Source organism: Caloenas nicobarica, chromosome 13 (assembly GCF_036013445.1).
Source record: "Caloenas nicobarica isolate bCalNic1 chromosome 13, bCalNic1.hap1, whole genome shotgun sequence".
NCBI classification, from domain to species: domain Eukaryota; kingdom Metazoa; phylum Chordata; class Aves; order Columbiformes; family Columbidae; genus Caloenas; species Caloenas nicobarica.
Window position 1 is genome coordinate 5,389,138 of NC_088257.1, and position 21,069 is coordinate 5,410,206.

Here is a 21,069-nt window from a genome sequence, read left to right on the forward strand (position 1 = left end):
GTTTTATATATCCATCTTTTCCTGCATAAAGTGTGTCGCTTTTCACAAGGGCACAATGCAATTCAAGTGGCAGGACAAGAGAGTCTGAAATGATAAAGCCTCAGGGCTGTATGTGCATAACCACGGGCTTCTCAACCACAGCAGACTTAAAAGCTTTCTAAATACAAGCTATTCACTATAATTTCCATCCAAGCCCCAAGCCACTATGGTTATTGTGGATGGAAGCAATACCCTAGCAATATTGAACAGCCCAAGCTGTAAGTGGTTTCAGTGACAGTAATTTCACTGTGCACCATGAAAGATCAAGCATAATTGCTACCATATTTAGTAAAATGGATGTTATTAATTTAAAGTATAATAGTGTAAACAGAGAAAGAAGTTTGCCGCATTACTGTGATTAGGGTGATGTCTCTAGCCGTTTCTCCCCTCTCCCTCCTACCTGCCTTGTTTAATTCACTCCACTCTCGCTTGAATAATCTCATCAACGCCACGTCAGTGTTTAACCCCGCTCCATTCAGCCATAAACTCAGCCGTGAAAACACAGCAATTGCTGTCCAGAATTTACCTGGAAGTCCCAAATTTTACCTTAGTGCCACTGCTACACGCAGGTTTTGGGGGAATATGAACACGATGGGGGTCGTCTGTGGGCTGCTGATCACCTGCACTCAGCCCCATGCAGGGAAGGACTCTGGCTTCCCAAATATTACACAGCAACTGCAAAACGGAGGAAAAAGGTTAAAATGGGGAAAATGGAAATGTTGGCAGGATTGTGTTCCTCAACAGCAATGGCAATAGAAAGGCTGGTATTTTCACATTCGAAAAGCACCAATCCAGTGCCTGGCAAGGCTTTGCAGGAACGTGCCCTGAGTTTGCTGGGGTGAATTCTGGATGATGACATTTCAAAATCTAAAATGTCAGCCATATTAAAAAAAAAAAAAAGAAAAGGAAAAAAAAAGGAAAGGGAAAAAAAAGAAAAAAGAGCACAGCCTTTAACTTTTTGTTGTTGTTTTGACTGTATGTACTTTAAAAACGAAATCATTATGGCACAGTTACTCATCCTCACTGGGGAGCTGCTGGAGTTCCTGATCTGCTAACGCTCGAGTGCAGTTAGGTGAACAGCCAGTAGCATTCACTCCATTTATTTATACTTTCAGCCCAGGATGATGTCTTTTAGCATGCTGGGTTATTTCTTACATTTCAGATTTCAGGCAACCTTGTCCTCTGCACAAATTTAAAGGTTTTTTCCACATTATTTCCTTTTCTTGCCATTAACAAAGTTAGCATTTTCCTGCCACTTACTCTTTCAAATGCAGCTTTGCGATAAACCTGTATTTTTCCTGCCCAGTTCAAAAAAGCACCATTAAAATTAATGCATTTCAGGCATGAGGGCAACTGGAGAAGGGATGAATTTAAGTCTTTGGTCTTTGTCTCACTCTCTTTTCCAACGTGAAACTTAAAGCCATAACAACAAATATAAAGAAAATTGGCTTTTGTTGTAAACGAGTGTTTGTGAGCATGTGTATATATGTATATATATATATATTTGTGTATATGAGCAAATCTCATGACAACAAAAGTTAATTTCCTTTGAGAACATCTGTATTTGCAAACTAGGTATGATGTGAACTAACCTGACATCTTCCCAAGTTCCATAGGAACCTCTCTTTAACCTTGGAGCAAATTCTAAGGAGGTTTGGGTTTTTTTAGATATAATTTTGCTATACCATATATTGCAGATGGTATCTTTAGGCTTCTGCCTTAAACTTTTTTGTTCGTGCAATGTGATATTTATGATTAAAGAAGAAGAAAAACTCTCAAAGTACAGCTGTTTGACAGCACATGACTGAGATCCAAATACAAATCACACTTGCACATACCTAGTTTTCTAAAAATGTATACCTAGGAGAGGCCTTATACATATTTTAGTAGTTACTGGCTTCCCCTTTCGATGACTTCCTTTAGTGTTAACAGTTCTTTTTATTCTTAAGCTACCCATTTCACTGACTACTGGGTAATATACTTCAAAAAGTATAAAAAAACCAAAAACCAGTAAAAAAAAACCCCAAAACACAACACAAAAAGCAAACAAAAAAACCTACAAAAAAGCTTGGAGAAAGGATAGAGTTGTATAGTCAGTATTAGGATCTCTGCTTTTGCTAATAGCAAAGTCTTTTTGCTTTAGAAAAAAACCCTAACTCCCCTATGACAGCAGAAGGGTCATACACTACATATGGATAAGGTACTGGTGTGCAGGTGAGCACTGGCAGTCATTTTTTCGACTGCTTACTGAAATGTTGTGTTTAAAGTGAATTTAACAAGGTCTTGAAGCCCTATAAAGTGAAGAGTTACAATACACAAATGCATTTATCTCTAGCTGCAGTATTCATGGTTGCCTAAGGTATATTGCCATTAGCTTCACAGTCCCCTGACCAGCATTTCAATGGGTTTTTGTGCTGAGAGCTGCTACGCAGACCTGCACACAGCGCTGAGTCAGGGCCACTGTCCTCAGTGCCCTGAATTGTCACCTATCCAGCTCCTGTCCCAGCTTAGGCCGTGAAGTTGTCAACATCTCTTCCATTAAGCTCAGTGAAACAAATTCACTACCCACCCCATCCTTGTCTTAGGGTTGGGAGGTAAAGCTAAACTCCAGTTTGAGACAAACGCCATCTCCCCAAATTGCCAATGCCGAATTGAACTGCAGGCCCGATTCACAAAGAAACACACAAACTCTTGCTAATTTTTGGCATTTTATCGATAGCAGGTAGAGCATATGGCAGAAATTCCAGTCCGGGAGGCTTTAATTTAAATGGACTCAGGGAAAACCAACCCATATGGGTACAGCAAGGGTAAGGGATTTCTGGGCAAGGCAAAAGGAAAAGGGACTCTCACACGTTTGCCTTGTCCGTCAGGTGAGTCGGTCACTCCGCAGCAGCCCCCAACAATGAGCTGTGAAGCGTGACATAGCTGGACATGCTGGCATCCTGCTTTTTTATAAAACATGCCTTTTCTTTTGCCCTGGGATCTCAGACACATAGCCCTGTTTGCTCTGGTTTACCACTCACTGAACCGCAGGGGACTAATTATGTGGCCAACACAAGTGCAGGTACCATCATCTAAACCGCTGTCTTAAAATTCAAGCGGGGCTCAAATGATTTACAAGTCTCTATATTGGTTCAATCTTTCCAGCAACAATTCCTCATCTTTTAACACAACATATCATTTTATGCTTTTTAAGATGGAAACACGATTGTAACGTATATTGAAGCAACTAAAGTTCATTTGCGTAAATAATTAAGGTACCCTTCGTTCACCTCAGAGTAGTGTCTGCAGTGATGGCACTGATGTGCAAAGTCATTCCCCAAGAATTCCCCCATAGAAATTTGTACCAAAACAAACAGCTGAATGTCTTTTAAGTAGTTTCATGGCCTTCATGATATGAGAAGGTGATAACCTCATCCAAGAGCCCAGCTGAGAAGACCAGCCACCCAAAATTACTTTGTTGGCAGAGGGAGCACGAGGATGAGGACTGAGCCAGCCTCTTGGGAACAGAGCATGGAAATGGGGACGCAGCATCCCTGCTGGGTCAGTCCCTTCACTCAGCACTGCCTTTCTCACCAGCATTAATCCCCCTGGGGATGTGGAGGTTAATGCAACTAATTTTCTGTACAGAGTACTCGTCCTGCATTGCGTGTCTTCACAACTGCTCACACGGGACCTGTTTATGAATTGGGCCATGCTTGCTGTAAGGTTTGTGATCAGTATTAAATGAAACAGAGAAAAAAAACTCTATAGTAAATGTAGGACTATGAATGGGACTTCAGCTGTGGTCCCAGAGGTAACGTACACAGTATTTTGCTATATTTAACATGGTAAAAAAAAGTCTGTATCACTCTAGGTGCCCCTACAGTCTTAATGCATTTCATTAATATCTGTTTTAAGTTGCACAACCAGTTCCCAAGACACCCTCCTGTCCCTCCCCCCAGATAAACTAGTTTTAATAACAAGATAAACATGATGTGCTTCTCCTTGCTGAGTGCATTGACTTAAGGCATAGGCACAATTCCCCTCTTTGAACAGAGATGGTATAGTCCTGTGTCCCAATACAATTGTTATCCTGGGTGACCCTTTGCATTCAAACGTGTACTCAAGACATAATAATTACATCATTAACAAATAGTTTGATTTTGTTAATTAATCTGAACATATTACTGAAATAAAAGTGGATCATTCGATCCTCCTTCAGGGAAAGAAAAAAAAAAAAACGGGACTGCTGCTTTGTTAGGCAGCAACACGTCTAACCTAAACTCCACAGAAATCTTTCCTTTGTGTCCAGTCAGTTTTGGATTAAGCCAGAATTGTTCATTAAAAAAAAAAGAAAAAAAAGAAAAAAAAGAAAAAATCAAACCCTGGTAGTCTCCAGATCACAAGAAAATACATGAAAATCTGTGAAAAAGAAATGGGCTAAATTATTTCTAAAGATTTCTGTGAGCTACATTTTATCTTGAAGATCGCTTGAAGAACACCAGCTTTGCTTAGATATCACTAGGGATGGGTATAGATCTGTCATATTTGCACATGAGGTAATATTTTCAAAAGCATCTCAGTGGCTTAGAAACCTTGCTGTCCTTGTGAGATTTGTTGCAACTTGGATACTTTTTCAGTAATTAGTATAGTTGTTTTTCAAGGATTTTTACATGCATGTGGATGCAATTATGGGTCAGAATTCAATGATCTGGGCTCTTATTATTTTTCAAAACTTGAACAGTGGAAGTAATGTTACCAGATCAGATTTTGCATTTTATCCTGCCCATAAGTGACTCTTGGACTTTAAAATATGGAAAAATGCAACCATGAAAAGATTCAACCACAGAGTTTTTGGGGCTCAAATTCTAGAGGATCCGGCATCCAAAGTCCTTGCTTTCCAGTAACCTGGCTTTGTCACAATCTCTATAAATCCATAAAAGAGTTCTGTTTCATTGTCAGCATCTCTGATATTTTCAGTCTCCACCAAATCTAAGTGACCTTGGACTTTACAGTCTGAAAAGAAAGATGACAAAAATTCTGGCATAGCGTCTACATTACACATCTAATTTGTATGACTTTGTTTCTATGGATAGAATAGGTAAATTTATTCATTTCTAGAGGTTTTCATAGCTAATGTCCAAATCGTAAATCTTTCCACCTTCGCGTGGTATGTTAAATATTTTAAAAATTAAAGGTGCTAATGGTGGGAGTGTAGGGTGATCCAGGACACCTGTTAACTAAGGAGGTTCAGGATTTTTCTGTTTAGTCCAACTTTCACAATTTTTTTTTCCTTCCAAGGAATGTAACACCAGTTTTGTTCACACAGAGATTACGTGAGGTTAGGGTTAGAGCTGATGCCTCACATCTGAATAACACAAGGCATCCTTGGCCATGCACAGGCAAGTCTCAAACCCTTTCAGAAAAATACATGATTATTCTAGCACGAAGATCTGGATATCCCTAGTAGCCAAATGCAATCCATCTCTCCCAACAGGGAGCCATGCTTTGGGTGAAAATTGAAGAGTATAATTTAACCTTAGGTATCTTGGATCACTCTAGGGGATCAGTAGAGAACATCTGGCAATTATTTTTCTTTTTATGCCACTGATTTAATGGTGCAAAAATAATCAGAGATGCTTCTCTTCCCTTTGTATGTTGGTGGGTCTAGATCGGTTCCGGGGTCTTGCCCAGCCAGCAATCCCATTGCTCTGAGAACAAGATCAAATCATGAAGTCCAATTTAGCAGATTGTATCAGTAAATTTTGGTGTGGGAAAGAGAAATGCTACACAAATGTAACAGGGTCACCCTGGGATTCCTTGTACTGAAACATCATTTTACACAGAGGATATATATATATATTTAATATATATATTTTTTATATATATATATTCACACACACGCGCGCGCACACACCAAAAAATGTCTTTGATAGGCTTTCTGTGTTCTAGTAAAAATAGTTGGCAGCTGCAATCTGTGAGACCAGAACTGGCTTTTGTGCTGCCTGCAATACCCCACTGCAAATTGTCTCTCAAAGGCAGACGCTTGTATTTATCTGGCAGGTCGAGCTACTGCCTGCCTGAGACAGAAATAACCTCCCGTTGGGACACACACAGAGCTCGTAGATTTTTTGCCTGGACCCTGCAGAAGAGGAAGATCCTTGAGGCAAGTTAGGTAGTTTGATTTTTGCAGAATTCAACGTTATCTGAAGTTGGAGGTGGGGGGGAGAGAGAGAGAAAGAGAGAGAGAATTAGTTGGTTTTGATCTCGTGTTTAAAGAAGCTGCCTTCAGACAACTCAGCAGCTACAAAACCTGGGTAGGGGAGTGTATTCAGATGGGAAAGTCTGATACGAATCTGGCTGAGCATATCATTCGCCTTTAGCATAAGCCACCTAAGACCTCCAGTTTATTTCTGTTAATCGACCCACTGTGTTTTCTTGGTTTGTAGTTCCTGGGGCACCTCTGTGTTTGGGTTCACCCAACAGAGGAACCCCACTGCTAAGTGGGGTGTGTGTATGGTTCACGTCCACATAACCATTCTTCTCAGCCAGATTTTCTGGCACTCTGATCCCATCGCCGGTCATTCTTGCAGGCTCACAGCACTGACTTTTATGTATATTTTATGTACACGCTTAACACTTTCATGTATACTAAAAATAACTTAAATGTCGTAACAGACCTGAATTTCTCCTTATAAAACAGAACATAAAAGCGAACATGTGGCAGCTCTTAGACACACAGCAGCTACAGGCGAGTGCTCTAACATCGCTGAGAAGAGCACAGCAAGATAACCTGCACACCAGAATATTACAGGGCGACTGACAGTATTTGCTCTTATCTTGCAATTACAGTAAGAGGCTCCAGTTTTAGTATCTAATTAGCATCTAATCTCCTGAAATATATAGGTCAATATATGCATTTTAAAAGCAACTTAGTGTTAAAAACATTAAGGCAACTGCTTGCAGTAGCGAAATGCCTTGCATTTCAATTGCGGTATATTAGGTAGGGAGTTTTTTTGTATTTTTGAGATGTGGTCTGGATTTAGAATGCCTTAAAATGCAAATGTTTAGAAATAACAGGAATCGCAATAAAAATCCCATTCTATTTATTGCTCCTGACACTAGGATAGTAAAACGTTAGACTGGGTTGAAGCCCTGCTGCTGGGAGGTTTGCGTTCACTGGGAGGCTCCTCCTGCTGAGGCTCTCGGTGGGTTCCCCAGCAGGAGCTCCTCAGCCACATCCTTTGGTGTTTTCCATCACTGTGGCAGGAGAAGGGGATGAGAACCATGTGCCCATGTATTTTTGAGACAGCGGAAGAGGCTTAACTCAACACCTATTTTATTTCTGTTCTATGTTACCAGTTTTATCTATTCTCTCTTCCCCTCTAGATGGTCTACCAGTGCAACAACTGGTGTCTCCTAATGTTCCCTTTCTTTCCAAAATGAAAACATCAGCTACAAAAGCTTTTCAGATCAATACCGGTGAATTAAGCTCTTCTTATAGAAAAATGTATGATAAAAGATTTAATTACGTTAGCCAAGTAAATCTTGTTTTAAAGTGACAAGGAAACAAAGAATTTAGGAGCGCTGTGTATTTTACAGCCGCATAAATCTGCTTGAGCAACAGATGCTATTATCCAGGCTCTTTAAAAATAATGAATCGGCCTTTGCCACAGAGTGAGTCTTGTTTGCATATGATATGTTCAATCACTGCTAGCAGAAACTAAGCCAGGCAGGCTGCACCCATGCTTTCACACCAGTGTTTCCAATGCAGTGGCTCAGTGACTCAGAAGGCTATGAATCTGCAGGAGATGTGTGGCTTGGTTTGCTTTTGCCGCAGGGCTTGATGCCCTTTGCTTACCTCTCCGTCTTTGGATTCCAGCCTGAGCTCCGTCCTGCACGTGGCTTTCAAGCTGCCGGCCTCGGCGTTGATCTCGATGCCTTTTGGAGCCTCCATCACCAGCGCGCGCGTCGGTGACTCCAGTCTGGAACAGAAAGGGGAGTTACAGAGCTGGGTGGCTTGAATATTCTTGCTCAATCTCAGGCTGTCGCCTTGCACAGCTGGACTGCCCGTTGCACGGCACCTTAGGACCTACTGACGTTCACATCCACACCTGGCTTAGTCAGCGGCAAGAATTCATGAACGATGTGGTAAAACGCATCACAGATCCAATCTGCTAACATTTAATATTAACTTTGCCATGCTGCATCAAGATGCAAGGTGCAATAAAGCTTCCCCCATGATCAGCTTGCTCACGTGCAAGTTCAGATTTCTATGCAATCAGTGCTAACGGGGGATATTGGCAAAGCAGTGTGCCTACACAGAGAGTGCAAGCACTTTTCTTCATTAAACCACTGTTCGAGCAGGAACAAGTTAGATCTCCTGACTCCCTACAATGTGAGGTTTCGAAGGGTTTAAAGACATAAGGAAATCAATGAACAAAACCAGGCTGAAGACCCCCAACATCCTTGTCTCCAGTCCTACGCTAACATCACATTGCACACAGCCATGCACCCCTCTGCTGTGCTTCAACCCCTCCTAGCCACAGATAGTCCACACAGGTACCTGACAACCCCATTATAGCACTGTATAACACAGTCAAACCCTTTAGTTCAGGCAAGTGGGGTCAATGCTGTTAGATGTAGAAGCACAAGGTTCAGTCCCCCTTGCTGATTATCCCTTCATAGGTCTTATATTATACTTGTCTCTTTTTAATTACACAGTTTCTTATTATTTTCTGTATTGAAAATAATAATAAAAACCAATTTTCCCTCTTTGGGAATATTCTCTTAGTTGATTTCATCACCATTTATTTACTGTACCATCACAAAATCTAGACTATGATCTCTCCAGGTGAAGGAGGCAGGAGTAATGGAACAAGAGTTCCTTTGCTTCAACTGCTTTGGGCAGGGAGCACCGACAAAACGAAGCACAAGGGCAGCACCGACAAAAACCAAAGCACAAGGGCAGGACACAACTGCTGAGCTTCCTGGGGCAGCTCTCAGGATTTGCTCACATCACCGCAGTGGCACTTCAGCTGTTTCTTTGCTTGTCATATATAATCATTTGTGCAAGTAAGTGTATTCTTAAATGGACTCCTGCTGGTACTGAGACAACATTATGGGAGACTGAGGGAATTCAGCTGTATTTATTGCAGCCAACAGTTCAATAAAGCGAAGGCACAGTTCCCTCTGTGTCGCACTTTTCAAGTTACGACTTTCCCTCTTGTTAGTGTCTTCACATTGCTGTTTTTTTGAACACTTTTCCCTCAAAACTCCAAACTCATCCACAGTGGCTGACTCAACTAAATCTACATGTCAGGGGAGAACTGAGGCATACACAGCGCAAGGAATGAGCATGGGCTCATGGTTAGCAGCATCTGCACAATCTTTCTGAGCTGCTTTTTGTTTGCACTCAGCATGAAAGCTATATCTTACATAAACCTTCTTCTGATCCCTCCACTGGTATCACAGGCTGGTTCCCTTATGAGGAACCTAAGGTTAAGACTGCTGATACTCACTTTTTCTTTCCCAATCGAATTGCAGATTGCATGGAGGAGAAAAAGCTTGCAAAGAATGATTGACATTAAATAGTGCTACCTGGGATATGATTCCCTCTGACCTTGCAATTGCAATAACTGCCTTTCCAATATCTGTTAGAATTTCTTTATGGTAAAAATAGTCACCGTGCACAGCTGTAGGGCTCTGGCACATGCGCTCTGGTGGCTTTCATTATGGTGGCTTAACATGCTGCATGCCCCCCACTCTCCCTGGGGATTTCTGCCCAGGGATACTGTGCACTGTCATCCTTGCTGGTGCAGCTCACAAGCTGGTGTCTACCCTGAAAAATAAAGGATGCTCTGCTTGCACTAAGCCCCCAGGATCTGAGCTGCAGTGGCTGGGATGCAGGTACAGATTTCCTGCTGCCACCTCTGCTCGAGGCAGGATCCTCCAGGGGAGAAGCAGACAGCTGGGGCCAGTAATGTCTTAAGTCGCTGGAGCTAAATTCACCAGAGGATGTGTCCAAATCCCAAGACAGCTGAGCTAACCTGAGGATAAAATAATTCCTAAGAACCACAGCCGAGTGACTCTCCAGCTCTCTGACATCTTGGTGACTCTTCAATTTCTTTGATGCCTTGGCTGTCTCAATGTATTTGCTCATCTGTTAATGTTGTAGCTCTTCTGCCCACTGAGAAACAAATCTTGTAAGTGCAAAACAGTGTCCAGACACCATGGTGCAAATGCACTCGTTTGCGGCAGCAGCTCTCAATTCCTGCTCTGTACAGGAGCGGCCTCCCAGTCCCACACCAGTGCTTTACTGGAGAGTGCGGAGAGCTGGGAAATCAGTGAATGTCCTTCCACGGTGCGGGGCGATCGAGAGAGAACCTTCTTGTATATCTTGCCCTGTGCATATAGGTGTCCATAACATCAAACTGAGTTAAATTCATGCTTTGACCAAGCTACTGAGTACCTGGGAACCTATTAGGTAACATTGTCCCAAAGTTTTATTCTCTTTTCATATCTACAAAAGTGACTGAGTTGTTCTCCCTCCTCCACCCAATGAAAATCTACAGGCAGGATAACAGCATCTTGTAAACACTGATGAAAAACCCATGCAATTTTAGACATGTCCTAATCCCTCCAGAGTTTCTTGCCTCGTGAAGGCACAAAGGGCCTTCTCCAGCACCTCCCATGGTGTCGTGTGGGACAAGCACAGAACACCGGGGCTTTGTTGCTGCTCCATAATCCACCCTGCTCCCTGCAGCAACACTTGTTTTTTAGTTAGCCGAACTGACCTCCACTCTGTCATCCTAAATCACTAGCACAGACAGCTGCAATCTTGCTGAGATGCTGAATTAACCAAAACCCATTCCTTTAACGTTAAAAATATCATTTTGAAGCCCAGTTGTGCTTGGTGGGGTTTTTTCGGTTTTGCTTCTGTTTGGTTTTTTTGTGGTTTGTGGGTTTTTTTTTGAACCTTGAAACTTGAGTGCAAGTACTGTAACAGCAAAGTGCAGCTCTTCCAATGATGAGAAACTTAGGCTTGCAGCCACATGGTTTTGTACTTGTGCTGTGGGCTTGGAGTCTCTGACTCTGCTCCCTCTTACATGTTCAATATTGGTGCAACAGCATCTGTTTGCACAGGACTTTTGTCCCAGTTTAGGCTACTGTAAACAAGGACAGAAAGGTTTTAATAGAAGTGTCCTTGGCATTTGAGGGGCATATGATTGCAAAGGATTTAATTTGATTACTTTCTGATATCTTGAATGAATTCCTGAGACACCTGTCTTTTAACCAGGAGCTGAAAAATCTATGCAAAGCCAGAGAAAGCAGTTGAGGAGTTTATGCTCTAGGGGGTTTGAGTAATGTTTACCGAATACTTTCATTTGAAGCAAGTGTTTAAGAGACACTCTGCTTTTAAACCTAATTCTGTCTTCTAGAGCAGAACCAATTTGGAGACTAATAATGAAAGAAAATGATTTAGCGATGAACAGATAATTTGTTCAAAATCAACATTTGTTTTCCAGTGCAATACTTTGGATTTTCAGTAGGATTCACACCTCCCAGTTAGATGTAAGCCTGTACTTACAGCAGCAGGCTAGAAAGGTGGCCGCATGAATATAGATTGTTTCATTATTTGCTCCTGCTCTTGAATTTTCCATCCCAGCAATTGGCACATAAGCCCTTTTTACTGACCGTGGCTGCTGCTTATTTTTGCTCCGGTATTTCCAGGACTGCATTCTGACCTTTCTCACAAAGCTGTGCAAGGAGGATAAATTCACTGCTATGCACAGAGTTACAGGATGCTGAATTCATGACTGAGATAAGCTGCTTCTTCCCATTGCCATAACGTTGCTCCTGTCCCACCTACAGTGTCCCAGTAGGTGGATGAAGGGACAGTCTCCTGTCTGGGTGACTACCCGCAGCATGGGAACCTCTCCTACGGATCTCAAGGTGTCATCTAAGCCCAAACTTTCAAAAGACAAGACGCAAGTAACAGGATTGTCAGAACTACCAAAGTACCCAGGTTCCACTTATTACAACGGGTGTTAGGTACTTTTGAAAATCCCATTGAGCACCTAAATGCCATAACAAATCTGACCCTTAATCTCAGTTCTTAGTTCTGCAACAGAGGTAACAACACTTCCCAACTCCACGGGGAGGATGAAAAGATAAATATATTAGTGGTTGTGAAGCGGTTACATACTGTAATAACTGAGGCCAGGTAAGTACCGTAGCCAAAGACAGATGGCTGGCAGATGGATAACTGATCCTTCCAAAGCTGCAATATTAGGCTCTTCCCTTCATCAAAAATACTGTTAGTCTTGTTCCCCCCACTGAGCACACTTGGCCTGCACATCCATGTGCAGGATGATAGATGCGGGAGGAGCCTTGCTCCAGATCGCCATGCTTAATGGACAGTGCTAAATGTGCCTCTTAAGCCCTTTTACTCAAACGTATCACTGAAGCACCTCACATTTCAAAGGGAGGTGATTGCACAGGTGTATCTCGCAGCGAACCCCTCTCCTGCTGTCGCTGGAAATTTTGAGCTCCTGGGAATCAACAAGAGAGCAAAATTTTCAGTGCCATCCCCGCTTCACTTTGAAAACTTCAGCAATAATTTAAAGGAAGTCGGTGTACGAGTTTGTATTGTGGTTCCAGTAAAAGTCATTCTCTTGGAAAGATCATTACTTACCCAGATTTCTAGTTTTCATTTCCTTCATCATAAACAGCCTCATTAATCACTCCAGCAGCGCTCCAGCCTTCTTGTCCCTCTCCTCACCCCCTCCAGAATAATGCACTGTTTTTCTTACTATTATGAACAGCCTTTAGAATTTGGGAAGAAGGCAGGATACCACAGAGGTGCGGGCAGTACCGGCTGGGGGCTGCTGGCATGCTTCCAATAAAATGGACAGAATTTCCTTAAAAGAAAAAGAAATAATGCAAATAGTTCAGGGGGGGAAACACCTGCCTGGGTCCAGCATTGATGCAAACAGGACTTGCAATTTGTGGCCGGTATCAAAGGCTGCAGCACAGTAGAAGGACGATCCTCAACATGTGAAAGGAGTTAACGTGAACTGGAGACCTATTGCTGCCACTTTTTAAAATTTGCAAGGAATGGGCGCAAGCTTCAAAATTTCTTGGCCCCAACAGGGGATTTTTCTGTGTGGGGCACAAAGTTTGCCTGCAGTATGGAAATGGAAAAAGAAGTTTACTCTCAGGAGGTGCGGAGCACATGATGCAGCAGTGTGGTAACACGAGCTAATTTAATTTTGCTTAGAAACCTCTGGACTGAGAATACAGCATGTATTACTGCAGCTGTAGCCCATTATTTCTAATGACTCTAATTATTTCTTATGGTATCCATCTGACCAGCTATAAGATTTCACATTGAGCATAAAATTAGCCAATGTTACCACTGTGCCTGCTTACATCTCATACAATTGGTAAATTATGCTAGCAAGTAAATGTAGAGCTCCATCAATTTGCTGGTAATGAACCAGTATCTCAGGTTGAAATTTGTTTTCAATTCTAACTCCCCTGTTTCAATGAAATCAATGGGAATCACCCATTCACAGTGACTTACACTTCTGGCTCCATTATTTGTGTGTTATCTTATATATAATCTTCATAGAAGAAAACACAATACTTTTCTCTCCATTAGTTGCAAGTTAATTAGCTTTTATGGAATTGCAGAGAAACCAGGCTTAGGTTCTATTTCTAGAATGCTTATAAACTTTTTTTTTTTAAAAATTTCCTTACCTCTGCTTGCAGTGGAACAGAAAGAGTTTAGGGGTAGAGGCAAGTGGTTGAGTCTGGACCCGCCTGGTGAAAGCCTCAACTGATCGTAAGTTCAAACAAAGACTTGTCCTCTCCCAAAGAGCAAAAGGCTCTGCCCTGAGCTCTGCCTTTTGTCACTAGATTTTCTTCCTACTGGTAAGCACTGCCATTTCATTAGAACAAAATAAGCTAAAATATGGCAACAACAGTGAGCCTAATATAAAACAGGTAGAAGCAAAAAAGGCAGCTGGCCTTGGTACACTAGAGTGAGAGGTTAAAATCAAAATACATAATGTCTCTTTTTCTCCAGGATACCATGATTTTGACAAAATGTGACGTACGTGGCACAGTACAAAAGCAGCAAGTACTCTGACAGCTTACAGAAGAGATCATCACTAATAAGGAAATACGTATCCCTGTTATTTATTGCCTAGCATTGACATAAATCTTGTTTTCGATTACATTTTAATGAAGCACACCAGTTGCTGTTTTAATGGGGACATCTGATGACAGTCTCAATCAACAGAAATAAATCTTGCTTATGGAAAGTTTCCAGGGTATTTTTTTAGGAGCATTAATTACAGAAGTAAACAAGGATTTATCATTATCTTGCCATCTAATTGTAAATCCTGCCCATCACTATAAATGCTGTTTAGTTCGAAATCGTGTATCACCATACAGTTTTCAGTGTTTATGCTGCAAATCTAATAAGTGGCAATTCCAGTGCAGCCACACTCTGAAACAGATTTTTATGGCTGGTAGTCTAAAGCCTCATGTAATTCCTAATATGATCTAGTGGACAATGAATGAAAATTCTTTCAGCTATCATCCACTAACCATGGTTAATTCCTAAGGAAAATCCAGTTAAATCTGTCAGAGACCTGACAGGAGCAGAGGTCTAATGATGCTTTATTGGAAATTACAGTTTTCTAATTGAGCCAGAGATAAGTCTGGTTCAGATGGCAAGAGGCATAACAACTTTGCTTGTCTGTATTTGGGCAACACAGATGCTAAAGAGATTTTGTACGAAGCTGAGTCAAGAGAAAAAGGAATAGAGAAAATAATATGAATTACCCCTGTGCCTAACACTGCTCATAAGCTTTAATATCTCCTTGGATAGGGAACCCAGTGAACACGCTGCGTGAACAGTCCTACAAGTGCTGCAGCCCTGACAGATGAATGAACAGGCGAGAGTGTGTGTTTGTGGGTACCTGTCTGCTCTCTCCATCCTCCCCTCCTGGTTATTGCATCTGTCAGGTCCTGACCATTTCTCCTTGCTTCAGCTCTGCTAATTCCATCTCAAGCTAATGCCTTAAATCTCATTTTACAACTTTCCTTTCCTTATTTTATTAGTGTTTTGTTTGTTTGTTTTTAACTAGAGCTCTTACAGCTGCAATACAAAAAGAGGTGTTTAATCAAAAGAAATATAACAAACATGCTGCAGGTTTTGCTAACTTCAGCTCAGCACCAAATGAAGCTGTTTATATATTTTTCACCTAGTTTAAGCTGCGGGTACTGTGTTTAGTGAACTTTTCCTAAACAGAGTCCCTGCTAAAACAATACCGTCCTGACCATATAGTGGTAGATATCTTAAAGTCTCTTCTAAGACTACAGCTTGGGGAGGAGGGGTAACTGAGTAACAGGAGTGGTTTTGATACCATTACGAAGCAAGTCAAAGCCAGCATTAGGAAGATGCTCGGCTAATATTGAAAGAAGATTTGAGTGGGTCTAGAGAAATGAGGACCAGAGGAGTTTGTAGGAACGGTACCGGCTTGCAGCACTAACCAGGTAAGAAACAGCTTCCATTTACCTCTGAAAAAAATGTCACCCCTCAGCAAGAGGAAAAGTTTGAGCCTGTAGTTTCTCTCACCACAATGCAAATTCCCTGTTGTAGTCTTCCAGTACACTCTGCAGTAGCCGAGGCTTATTCAGCAATAAAACTAGAAAAACATGGAAAAATCAAAATACAATTGTAAATTCTTTGTGATTGCCTACCATGATACAGCATGGGAATTGCTGAAGGAGATGTAATTATGCAAAATTGTCCTAAATGTTTTAGAGTTTGTGGGGTCTTTTTTTACTATTTAAGTAATTTATGAAATAGTTTACAAGAAGCCCAATATAGTATTTAGAAGACAAAAACAGAGATCAAACAGATGATATCAAATTAATATAGGGAGAAAAATGTACTGTGTAATACTATTGAGATCTAGTTTCATTAGGAACTGGAGAAGTGGTGAAGGGTAGAGATTGTCAAAGAGGAAAGTAGGAGATTAATGTTTAACAAAGTGGAGGTATGGCTGAGAAAATTAAAATCATCTGGATAATTAAAAAAATCTGTTGCTTATAAATCAAGGAAGGAAATTCTCATAGTAATTGGGAGATAGCCGAATATGATGTGTGGTAAATACAGATATGGTTTAAGAAAATGGTGTGTTTAAGCGGCCAGGGAAGGGATTCAGAGATGCAGAATGAATTATTCCTATTTTAAGTGTAGAGATGACTGCAACGTCACTCTCCTCACCCGGTGGGTTGTGAGTAGATGGGTCTTACTCCGAATCCCTGCTGTGCGTGACAGACCCGATCGGAGAGCTGTCTGCAGGATTAATTCTGTCCTGCCAGGCTCAATCGTTCAGCCTTAATTGATAAGATGGAATATCCAGAGTCATTAGTGTGCCACATGGTGGGAAACCTCCATGTAACATGGCCAGACTATAGCCAGAAGAATATGCTGAGTGGCCAGGGACCACATCCTGAGCAGGGACAGTGCCACCCGGCACCGCTTGGCAGAGATGTTATCAGCTGAGAGCACGGGCATGATCAATAAAACCATCGCCTTGCAGGTGGAACCGAGAAGATTAAGCCCACAGCGCAGGGGTGTCGAGCTCATTTTCACCGGGGACCGCGCGAGCCTCGTGGTTGCCTTCAAAGAGCCGAATGTAATTTTAGGACTGTGTAAATGTAGGAGTAGTTACATTTACACAGTCCTAAAATTACATTCGGCCCATTGAAGGCAATCATGAGGCTCATGTGGCCCCTGGTGAAAATTAGTTTAACACCCCTGCTGTGGAGGATAGCCCTGTATGTTAATGTATGGTCTCTACCAGGAACCAGCCACATGAGACAGTGTGAGATGCAGGAGCAAAGAGTCAGCTCTGGATGGAGGAAAACCAAAGGACAGATGTCCCCTCTCCTGCCGTGATCAGAAGTGGGACAGTAAATGACATTATCACAGAGCAGGCTGAGCAAGAGCTCTAACTAAGCCACAGCACCGCTACTGATGCCACTAGACGGAACTTCAGAGCCTATAATTATTATTATAAAACCTCACCGCCAAATGTCTCTTGTCACAAGCTATGCAGTCTGGGTCACAACTGGTCAAGTAATGGTCTCAGGCTGGTGTCTGCTAACTCGGGGGCTTGGAGCCGCAGCACGGCCAAGCCTCTGCTCCCCTGACCCCAGCTTCTCTGCGCTCCCAGAGTGGCAAACTAACAGATTCTCTGTTAGACATGCCCCATCTACTACCTAAACCACCTTTTTTTTTTTTTTTTTTGCTTGTCTGATATACTTTGTTATGTAACTTATTGCAACAAAACAAAACAAACTGAAACAAAACAAAATCCTCTGCCTGTTGGGTGCATTAATGAGCACTCTCATTTCACACATGAAGAAAAATAATTACTTTTCATGTTACCAGAATTGCCTAAACCACAAATGCATTTTTTTCAGAAACAAAGATTGGGCTGGTGTAAGTTTCTAATTACAGGTTGAAAGCTTCTAATTAAAAGGCATAAATTAGAAGAAACCCTTTCAACCAGAATTACAGAACAGGCCGCTAACATTGGGTATTATCTTGACATACTGTCACCAAGCCACGGAGGAGAAAAAGAAATAGAAACAAAGCGTTGCAGCTCTTCATTGGGACCACTGACACTGCTTGCTACTTGATGTCCAACAAAGTGCTGCCATCAGGAACACAAGAAGATGAACACATCACGTAATAGGTTTGTGGGGCCACCAAATTTCATAGCAACCCTGAGCCATTGGAGCAGGGACAGCTCTATTGTCACCTGGAGGTAACAGCTGATGCTTAAATGGGCTTTTTCCTGAAGTTCTTACTGGCGTCTTGATGGTGGCAGGAGGACAAAAGCCACCTGGTATGCCTAGAATTATAAAACCCGATGGAAAGATGGTACTTGAGTTAGCTAAAACATGCTAGATTAACCCGTAAAATGCTGGTTAACAGAGACATTATACAGTGCTCTAATTTGGGGTGACTTTCATGTGCAGTCAGTGGTTGGCCACTGGGTCAATTTGGGCCAACTCTCCACCACTTTCAGGGCTTGCTCTTCTGCTCTACTTTGGATGAAGAGTGCACCATACAAGATTTTTATCCTATTCTTCCGTTTTTCGGGGTGTTAAATAATCCTGCTGAGCAGACCAGCATGTCATCACTGACAGAGAAAACACTTTCTTGTGATAACCAGACATACTCAAACGTGAGGGTTACTGGCGGGGCTGCATTGCTACACTAATATTGCAGTCATTATCATCCGTACTTTGCATGCAGTCTTCTACATCAGAACCGCTTTACAAAGAGATGCAATGTTGATATATATGTCAATGTTTAAATTCTTTTTCAACTCTATCTGTCAGGGGATTTTTACCTGCCATTTGGTCAGACATAAAGGAAAAGGGTCAGGTAGATTAAAATCTCACATGGGTAGCACACAGGTTCAGCCTACTGTGCTTTCTTCAGTGATTATTTACTTTTTCTCCGATTATTTATTCTATTCCTTCTAAAAAGATTGGACTTAGTGGTAAATCGCTTACAATGAGAAATATAGAGATAAGAAAACTAAAAAGGATTTGAAATGGTAGAATATAAAACCTGCTGGGAAAAAAAGATCTGTCTGTATGCATCATCTAACTCGGTGGTGATATCCTTTGGAAACATGTACAGACTTGCCTAAGTGGATTTGAAGAGCTTATTTAGCATGACAAATTGGCTACAACCTGATGGCTATTTCTGAAAACCCATTTATAGACCTTCAGACACTCATACTGCTGTGGCATAGCCATTCATTGTACAGTCAATTTATAATGATTCCACCCAATTAAATCTTTATTAACAAACTTATTGACTCCGGCTTTGACTTTTTGTCACCCCTTTTAATTAACTGCAGTAATGAGACAAGCAACATCCAATAACAACTGACCAAACATTTTGTCTAAAACCTGCAGTTTATTTCAAGCAGCTTCACAAAAAATGAAGGCTGAATTGCTATTTGCTAAATGTCAATTTTCACACTCTGTTGAACCTTTTCTGAAGCTTGTCAACCACGGATCTGTAGTCATTTTTCCCCCCTCTGATCAGAGCTATATAGAGCACATAACAGGTTTTCAGTTACTTTCCATTTTTAAGCAGATGTACCACTTTCTGTCCCAGTATACTTCGCGAAATGTAAATTGTAAATCTAAAGGGATACATATGCCAAAGTTGTGGCCTCTTTCACAGTCGCATTTTACAGCAGCAATACAGTTGTATGTCTGCACGCGTAAGGCCACAGAAACGATCCAAACTCCTCCAACCCAGCCCATTATTATTACGCAACAATACTGCACTATCCTGTTTCCAAACGTGTCGGGCTCGTGCTCAGAGCTAGGGAGCTGGTTCACCCTCCAGCCCACTTGTTCACAGCCTTGTTCCCTGATTAGAGGCACAATTCCTGTTCCCGACCGCAATTCCCTGCCCTGCTGACTGGCACACAAAGCAGCCTCCCTTCATCACTCGTGCACACACTTCCTTCTGCAAGCAACTATGACCACGCACAGAGATGCAGGACTTGGCTCCAATGAGAAAAAAAATGCCTTTTACAGGGTCAGAACAACTGGCAATCACTAAATTTGATGCTTTTTCCCCACACTTATTACTACTTGCCAAAGCTGGCATGGCAAAGAGAGATCACAAAGATGCTTTCTAGGTCAGGATACTACCACCGAATAGGGTGATAACGAGCGTGTAATCTGATTTCTGCCATAAACCAGCCCGGACATCAGCTGCTCATTCCTGTATCAAACCAAGCTGAACTGAAACCTGCCTTTTCGCAAGACAGGCAGTTTTCAATAAGTATCCATTGGAAGATTCCTCTACTACAACACTGCATTGTAACCTGTTTAGACAATTTGGAAAATTCTCCTGTGTGCAACTTACGATGTGCAATAGAGAACAGAAATAAGTGGAAAATGAACACATCTTCTCTAGAGGAACACCAGGACAAAGCCAAGGAACAGGCAAGACCGCTGGGGACAGAGATGGGGTGAGGGGCCCAGTGCTCCTCCGCGTGACCGGTTCTGAGCCTCTGCCATTTCGGCACTGAGGAGTTTGGCCGGACCAATGATAGGGATGGGGAGTATTTGAAGAAGTTCATCTCAAAGCCCTGTGGTAGCCTAGAACTAAAAATCTTAAAGGTATTGGAGTTTTCCAACTAATTTCTTGCTTTCAAATATGCCAAGGAAATTAGGTTGGGAAATGGTGCAGAGAAGGAAATAAAGGGATTGTGTGGGTAGAGGGAGGAATGGAGCAGAGAGAGAAAGAGAGCGTGAAACAAACAAACAAACAAACCCAACTTACTGAAAAAGTGAGTATAGAGATGTCTCCAAAGGGACTACTTTAATTCTGGGAATACGATGTTTTGCAGATTCTTAGCATCAATTTATCTTCAGCTAAAAATGAAACTGTTTTCTGTTTATCTTTTTCACGTAATCACTCCTAAGTAAAACATACATTTTAAGGTAAGGTTTGGCAATCTTTCAAGAGAGATATGCTAGATGATATTTTCCTCAGCTAAAAGAGAGTCTGCGCCTGGTGGTGGCAATTCACCATGTGCTGGGAGATGACCATATTGGCACGAACCCACCTCTATGTAGGGCAGCAACATTCCTGTCCTGCTCCACTTGGAACTGGTGGGAACTGGGACCTGTGAAGCACTGCTGCTCGCAGGTGCCTGTCTCAAGAAGCTGTGGTCCCTTCTCTTGGCTCTGCTTATGCTATTCAATATGTGCCACCATACTATCACAGGCATCCATGCTGTAGGTTGTTGACTTTGTTTTAAGGCATCAAAATCTGTTCTCCAGCTCCTTGGGTCAACCACAGCACATGAGAAAATGATCAACATTTCTTGACTTCCATGAGGTTCCTTCCATCTTCCTCTGGGCAAGTCTGCATTTTGACTGTAATCACCTCCCTTACATGGTTTTTTAGCA

At 41.9% G+C, this 21,069-nt stretch overlaps 1 protein-coding gene across 3 annotated transcripts in view; it reads right to left on the bottom strand.

The window, feature by feature from the left end:
* Nucleotides 1-21,069, bottom strand: part of SGCD (sarcoglycan delta) — a 341,024-nt gene that overhangs the window by 2,106 nt on the left and 317,849 nt on the right. For 2 of the 3 annotated variants that reach the window (XM_065643762.1, XM_065643760.1), the window contains exons 8-9: nt 7,883-8,006; nt 586-714 (exon numbers count right to left, since the gene is read on the bottom strand). In XM_065643762.1, coding sequence (XP_065499834.1) covers nt 586-714; nt 7,883-8,006 — 253 coding nt within the window. Of the gene's footprint in view, nt 1-585; nt 6,228-7,882; nt 8,007-21,069 lie in introns of those variants that run through there. The other variant, XM_065643761.1, reaches the window with a different exon arrangement.